Here is a 7,964-nt window from a genome sequence, read left to right as displayed (position 1 = left end):
GTTATTCTCCTCTAACTTGATCACCCGAGTATCTTTAACAAATAACAACGACAAATAACAACGATATCAATTGAATATCTCAACCATCTTCACCGATAAACAAGACAAAATTACATATTTTCGATGCGATCGTGTTGGTGCTTCCCAATTGACATATAAGAAGATAGATAATAAACTAAAAATGTAAAAAGGATACAAACATCTGTGCAATTACTTCACTTCTTCTCCATTTCATAATTGTAACTTGAAAAAAAGGTAAAAATGCAAAGGGAAAATCAATGTTGGCGCTCTCCTAACTGAAAAACATTACGAAACTCAACTGGAGCACAGCACACCCTGCTGCATATCAGCTAATAGTTTGAAGAATGCTTTCTTTCACTTCTTTTCCAACTTGGGTTCTACAAGCTGGGCGAGGGGGCGGGCGACGAGGCAAGGGGTAAAATAGGGAATGTCACACAGTATCGTACGAGGCGGGGCCGGGGGTTGAAGAGCAAAAACGAGAACGAAATAGTGTTCCAAGAAGTTTGGAGGTGTAGAGTGCTTCCCCTATTGATTCTGCTTCGTGGTAGTGTTCCAAGAAGTTTTGGAGGTGCATTTCAGATAAAAGATCCCATAATCTCAATCTTTCTGCAACAGGGAAACGTAAAACATATATAAACGATCGTGAAAGAGGTGATCAGAATGATACTCGAATTCGTTAACCATCCCGAGTTTCCAGACACATCGCACTTCCACTCGGGGTGAGGCCGCCACTCGGCCCTAAGACGGATCAAAGAAGAGTGGGAAACCTCTAGGTGGTTTTTGGAATTCGACATTAGGAAGTGTTTTCACGTTAACATCGACTCATCTCAATCTTGAAGGAAGAGATGAACGATCCCAAGTTCTTTTTAATGAATATAACAGGTATTATATTACCAAGCCAAGAGTCGGATTAAAACAATATTATCCGGTGAAATGCACGTATGGAACGAAGTTTTACAGCAAGCATACCTTTTGACGTTTCGAACTTGGAGCACCTGCTTCACCATCAGTTCGTCTGCGTGACATCTCAGCATCCCCATTTGATGAAGCCTGCAACAAACCCACATTTAGATCTTTTGTAGATAAAACCCCGGCTCGTAAAAAATAGCGAAGCAACAAAAAGACCAGAGTTCGTCTCATCAGAAGTTCATACTTGTGCAGACGAATCTGAAATGTTTCGACGCTCGGAAGCATTTGCCTCTTCTGAAGGCACGTTTGATTCGTTGTGTCGTCGAGATGTGAACGGCATGATTTGGTGAAAAAAGTTGGACAAGAACATTCCTTCACCAGTAGTTCTTGGTTCTGATTCTTGTACATTTACAGCAGAACCACTAATTTCCTGGAAACTACCGTCTTCAATGTTGATTTCACCACCAGGAAAGAGAGTTTGAAGAAACTGGACAACGTTGCTTGGAACATGTCCTTCAGATTCCATGTTATTTTGGGTCCCATCTGTACGAAATATATCAATATCAATACTATAATCTTGAGAGAGCTATGGGCGTACAAAGTTGTTAAACATGTCAGTTCGATATATGTAATGACCCAAGTCCACCGTTACCATATATTGTCCTCTTTGGGCTTTCCTTTTCGAGCTTCCCCTCAAGGTTTTTAAAACGCGTCTACTAGGGAGAGGTTTCCACGCACTTATAAAGGGTGTTTTGTTCTCCTCCCCAACCGATGTGGGATCTCACAATCCACCCCCTTCAGGACCCAATGTCCTCGCTGACACTCATTCCTTTATCCAATCATGTGGGACCCCTACCAAATCCACCTCCCTTCAAGGCCCAGCGTCCTTACTGGCACACCGCCTCGTGTCTATCCCCCTTCGGGAAACAGCCTCCTTGCTAGCACATCGCCCAGTGTCGGGCTCTGATACCATTTGTAACGACCCAAATCCACCGCTAGCAGATTTTGTCCTCTTTAGGCTTTCCCTTTCGAGCTTCCCTTCAAGGTTTTTAAAATGCGAATGCAAGGGAGAGGTTTCCACACCCTTATAAAGGGTGTTCTGTTCTCCTCCCCAACTGATGTGGGATCTCACAATCCACCCCCCTTCAGGGCCCAGCGTTCTCGTTGACACTCCTTTATCCAATCGATGTGGGACCCCCAACAAATCCACCCCCTTTGGGGCCCAGCGTCCTTGTTGGCACACTGCCTCATGTCTATCCCCCTTTGGGAAACAGCCTCTTTGCTGGCACATCGCCCGGTGTCTCTAGCTCTGATACCATTTGTAACGGCTCAAATCCACCGCTAGCCGATATTATCCTCTTTGGGCTTTTCCTTTCGGGCTTCCCCTTAAGGTTTTTAATACACATCTGCTAGGGAGAGGTTTCCACACCCTTATAAAGGGTGTTTTGTTCTCCTCCCCAACCGATGTCGGATCTCACAATATATTAAATAAATTAACCTATTCAACGCCTCATACTAATAGGATTACCGTCTCTTGCAGCTTCTTCTACATTTTGCTGTACCGCAACAGATTCGAGCATTGTATGCTGATCACTCTGGAGGTCAGAAGATCGATGCTCTGATGAAGCCTGACTTCCTAGCTCAGGCCTTGCATTTCCTGAAGCAGGGTGAGGCAATCTTCCAAGAACAGGATAGTACAACCCAATTGAATTACCAGAAGAATCTGAAGGTAAGTGGCTAAAGGTCCCGGGTAATGCTGCAACCATGGTTCTAATAGGCATCACTCGCACTCCAGATTCTCTTTCCATACTTGGGCCCTCGCTCGCGCTAGTGGCTGCTTGACTGGTGGGATTTTCACTCGAGCCTCTGGCTGCTTGTTGTTGCCCTGAAGGCTGCTGAGCTCCACTGCGTTGTTCCTCCGGATTACCGTTTGGTGCCGTAGTCGATGAACCTTGGAATAAGTAGAAGTAAATACGACGACTCTAGACCAGTCGAAAAAGGAAGAACAGTTAAGGCAAAGTTTGAAAGTCACCTCTTCGTATTTGTATGTCGATACGCCTTGGGAGAAATCCAGAACCAAGACCATGAATTAGTGCAGAGCTAGGCTGCATGGCTCTCATGGGAACTGGACCAAGGCTTGCATTTTGTTGAAAGGGAAGAGGCTGTTCATAGAAGTTATTATTAGCAGAAGAGAATATAATCTCGAACCCGAAAAACAGTCAACTTTCCAGTAAGGTGTGAAAATAAGACCTGAACCATTATGGGATTCGGACCAGTTTGCGAAATAAAAACTGCAGGTCCTGCATTCACAACAGCTTCGGACTGCACGCCGAACATCAAATTAAGAAACCATTGAAATCAAAAGGAAGCAATGGTGAAAGAAAAAGAAGAAAATCATACAGGATTTTGGCCCATTCGCACCATCATCATAGTGCGACCGAGTTCGAGAAGATATGCACCCAGGTTATTAAATAGAACTCCGCTTCTCCATGCAGAAGACTGGGTATTCGTCCGTAGTGTAGGATCGGTAACGTTCCTGTGATTCTCCAGTTGCCTTGCAAGTTGCTACCAGCAGATAAGCATAAAAAATTAAATTGTACCATCTCCTTAATCGAAAGAAGAAATAGCTATAAACTCGTAAACGTTCTAGCTCCTTAATGAAATATTTGATAAATGGAGGACCGATCAGCAAACGCTTGACAGACCGTAAAGACCAAGATATTATACTTTTTCGTTTTATAATCCCAAAGTTTCATACTAATTGTGAGCACGAGATGGCTTAGAACGCACGAATAGGCTGGCTGAGACTTCCTCTATAAGCATCTGTCTAGTAGAAAGCATGACTTCAGCCAACGATGCAGGAGTAGGGAAGCTCTCTTGGGCGGTGCTCGGCCGAGATGAGGAATTAGAGTTGCTTTCCTCAGCAGCCCCATGAGTATTAGCTTCTTGAGAATTATTTCGTCCGACCCTGCCTGCCAACACCATTTCGGCGACAATCAAATATTAATTATACACATTAGGAGACTTGCAATACGATGACAAGATCTTGTCAGACGGGACTGAACTAACCAATATTTTCAAAATCACGCCTCATACTACTGAGGTTGTGAGACAAAGTCGTCAAAGAATCAGGAATCGCCTGCAAACACCAAGAATCACTACCATTTGTGTCAACCATGAATTTCAGAAAAATCCACTCGTGGAAGGTAGAAATAAAGTATAATGAACACCCAAGAATAGTGTGGTAAACAACATTGTCGAAGAGCTTTGTATAGATTCCATAAGAATCCCGGATATATTAACTATTTGGAAATACACAAAGAAAATCTCAACTTACAGGAGGAGGAAACGACCCTAAAGAAGGAATCGACGGATGTCTAGAAGTGCCATGAAACCAATCAGAGAGAGGCCTTGGGCCATTGTCACCAGATTGATGCTGGCTCAAATCTATCACCCCAGCCGCAATCACGCGTTCTCCAGATCTTTGCTGGTCAATTTCCTTCAGCATCCATCACAAATCAGATGAGAAAGACAGAATTGTACATACGACAGCACCGAACGAACACAATTTAGGAGACTAGAGTTGTAAATGAAAGCTTACCCTGACAACATCCGTTCCAGAAGTTGAAAGTCCGATTGAACTGAGAACGGCAGATACGATCTGTGCAGCAAAAAGATATTGTTTAATTACACACTTAAAACATACTACACTAAGGACCTGAAAGAGCTTCGTCCTCCATAGACTAACCCTGTTGATTTCCGGGGACGCACCATCCCCTTGAACAGGCATACTAAAGGTTTCAATCACCACACCCGGAGCCACCTGATTGATATGAACACGACTTGTACTTGAATTTGGATCAGTCTCTGCAAACAACTTTCAGCAATCAAAATTTAGTTGATACAGGAATGATAAACATGTAAGTTTGCAACATAGTTTGAAGTGATCCAGGCGGTGAAGCAAATATCATTAAAAATGTGCAAATGGGTACAAGTTTAGTAGTGTACTTAAGAATTATGTGGTTATGCCTAGATATATGCCTCAAGGTTGCCTTCAGTCCTTTATAACAATTGAAAGTAGCACATTTTGCTTTCAAGAGATGTGCAACAAGTATTGATAATGAATGAAATACATATACAAGAGTATAATGCATGAAAGCGGACTGAACCTGGACGATTTGACAATGTCTCTGATAGGGGAAGAGGTTGCCTGACAACCAAATGTAAGGTGTGACCATCTTCAACGTCTAGCGCCCATTAAGGAATACCCAAGGATATATTTCCAACTGAAAGAACAAGTGACTACTAGATACATTGTAACAGCTCAAGCTCACCGCTAGCAGATATTGTCCGTTTGAGCCCGTTACGTATCGCCGTCAGCCTCACGGTTTTAAAACGCATCTACTAAGGAGAGGTTTCCAGCCTTATAAGGAATGCTTCGTTCCCCTCTCCAACCAATGTGGGATCTCACAATTCACCCCCCTTGGAGGCCCAGTGTCCTCGCTGGCACACTGCCCAGTGTCTGGCTTTGATACCCTGTGTAACAGTCCAAACCCACTACTAGCAAATATTGTCCACTTCAGCCCGTTACGTATCGCCATCAGCCTCACAATTTTAAAACGCGTCTACTAGGGAGAGGTTTCCACACCCTTATAAGGAATGCTTCATTCCCCTCTCCAACCAATGTGGGATCTCACAATCCACCCCCCTTGAGGGCCCAGCGTCCTCATTGGCACACCACCCAATGTCTGGCTTTGATACCATGTGTAACAGTCCAAGCCCACCGCTAGCAAATATTGTACACTTTAGCCCGTTACGTATCACCGTCAGCCTCACGATTTTAAAACGCATCTACTAGGGAGAGGTTTCCACACCCTTTTTAAGGAATGTTTTATTCCCTCTCCAACCAATGTGAGATCTCACAATCCACCCCCCCAGTGCCCAGCGTCTCGCTGGCACACCGCCCAGTGCCTAGCTTTGATACCATTTGTAACAGCTCAAACCCACCGCTAGCAAATATTGTCCTCTTTAGCCTGTTACGTATCACCGTCGCCTCACAGTTTTAAAACGCATCTACTAAGAAGGAATACTCCGTTCTCCTCTCCAACCAATGTGGGATCTCACATACATAATACTAAATAGTTTGCAGTACAGTATGAAAATCCACCGTACACAAAAAGATTAATCCAAAACAACATATTTACCAACCACAGTCCAAGCAAACTACATAATATCACCAAAAAAAAAAAAAAAAAAAAAAAAAAGGATCATGCAATGATCGAACTAGCGGTTGAACAGCGATTCAAGCTATTTGTGAGCTTAGTTCACAAGAAATACTATACACCTATACCCAATTTGGTCTGAAATTTTGTGCATCTAAAAGTTCTTTTTAGTACGAAACACGAAAACTTTTCCTTGCAAATATATCAAAAGTACAAGAATGGGATGAAAGACCCCACCAACTAAGAGGCTACAAAAGGGTGCTCCAAGGTTCGAATTATTTTACAACTCTGTACAAATCCTACACAAAAAAGCAGTTTATACCACAAAGAATATCAAAAGCCGATCAGATAGAGGATACGGTAGGCAGACAAGAGCTGATCATCCTTTAGAACTTTTCCTCGACATATAAGACGTTGTTGTTCTGATAACACGCCAGTTACAGAAGCAATTTGTTCTTTCAATGCAGGGACTGGCATCTATACAAGTACACAAAATTAATCTACTTGTATGTTGATGTAATAACTCTTCATTGAAGTTAGAAAACTTGTATAAAATTTAAATGCACATTTCTTTATGATCTAAGAAAAGGTGAAAATATTAACCTGTTTATCCACTCTGAGAGTATAGGTTTCTGAATCTAAAGTTTTTATCTTAATCTCAATAGTTGTTTCAGATCCACCAGCCTCACCACAGTTCGTAGTTTCACCAACAACATTGCTTCCCATACTCTGAAAACCGAAGCAAAAAGATTAAGTGTAACGACCCAGATCCACCGCTATCAGATATTGTCCTCTTTGGGCTTTCCCTTTCGGGCTTCCCCTCAAGGCTTTAAAACGCGTCTGCTAGAGGAAGGTTTCCACACCCTTGTAAAGGGTGGTTTGTTCTCCTCCCCAACCAATGTGGGACATCACATTAAGATACTCACACAACTTAATTGCAATGATAAATTTCAATTAATACCTTAATTGCAATGGGTAAACGTGCTTTTTCGCGTTAGAACGTAAAATTAACTTCTGAACAAAATTTAGAATGATATGAAGAACAACAGCTTTGATTTGCCAAGCCAATGACCAAAATACATGCCATTTACATTGCCAAATAATCAATTACGTTCATCCACCTAAATCAAAGAAAATTGAGGCAATTCTCCTCACCAATGCACATCGAAGTCGAAAATTCAACATAAGTACGAACCCCTTTCAATATCAATCATCCATTCAAAACGAAAAACCATGGAATTCAAGAAATTCATCACAGGAAATGGGGAAAAAGGAAAAGACACAATCCAATCCCCTAAGCAATTCAGTATTTCCACATGAACAGGAAAGACAGCACATAAGTGAGCAGTCCAAGAATCAAACCCAGTAGGAGAAAAAACGAAAATCAAGACAACAACAACAATAATCCTAGGATTCCCAGAATCAAAACGACAGCAAACAAATTCCAGATTCACCGAAACAAGAAAACAGAACACAGACGATAACCCTGATGAGCTATACACAGAACGAAAACAGGGATTATAATCAATACCCTTTTAAGAAATCGAAGCGCAGTGAAGGCTGAACAAGAAAAGGGGTTGAAAGAGAGGTATGTGATGATTTAAAGAGGAGAAAAAAACGATTAAAAGGGACAAAAGAAGCGAAATCTCACGGTGAAGGTAGGTGGTGGCGGGGGTAATTCAGAAGGGGCGGTGTGACCCTGCGAGGGAGAGAGGAGGGGCGATGGGGAGGCCCGCGAGAGCTTTGTAGTAGCCGAATTTTACAACTACTGACTGAATTTCTTGCGGCTCGCAACAGAAAATTCCTATTTTC

The 7,964-nt window shown here is 42.5% G+C and overlaps 1 protein-coding gene across 4 annotated transcripts; it reads right to left on the bottom strand.

Annotated features, from left to right (window-relative positions):
* Positions 1-66: 66 nt before the first annotated feature.
* Positions 67-7,964, bottom strand: LOC111798029 (ubiquitin-like domain-containing protein CIP73). Of its 4 annotated transcripts, XM_087125628.1 has the most exons (17): positions 7,804-7,934; positions 7,684-7,712; positions 6,756-6,881; positions 6,512-6,629; positions 5,100-5,177; positions 4,679-4,797; positions 4,532-4,591; positions 4,268-4,429; positions 4,000-4,069; positions 3,721-3,902; positions 3,331-3,495; positions 3,181-3,252; positions 2,963-3,092; positions 2,459-2,881; positions 1,175-1,473; positions 991-1,071; positions 67-627 (listed from the first exon to the last, which is right to left on the bottom strand). In XM_087125628.1, the coding sequence occupies exons 3-17, from the start codon at positions 6,876-6,878 to the stop codon at positions 619-621; spliced, it is 2,091 nt and encodes a 696-aa protein (XP_086981754.1). In that variant the 5' UTR covers positions 6,879-6,881; positions 7,684-7,712; positions 7,804-7,934; the 3' UTR covers positions 67-618. The 4 variants fall into 4 exon arrangements, with proteins under 4 accessions (XP_086981754.1, XP_023536746.2, XP_086981755.1 ...); XM_023680978.2 differs by lacking the exon at positions 7,684-7,712 and having other exon boundaries at positions 7,804-7,964; XM_087125629.1 differs by lacking the exon at positions 7,684-7,712 and having other exon boundaries at positions 3,187-3,252; positions 7,804-7,964.

The sequence above is a fragment of the Cucurbita pepo genome, chromosome 7, assembly GCF_057944985.1.
Source record: "Cucurbita pepo subsp. pepo isolate OVF chromosome 7, ASM5794498v1, whole genome shotgun sequence".
Lineage (NCBI taxonomy): Eukaryota > Viridiplantae > Streptophyta > Magnoliopsida > Cucurbitales > Cucurbitaceae > Cucurbita > Cucurbita pepo.
This window is presented reverse-complemented; position numbering and strand designations above follow the sequence as displayed.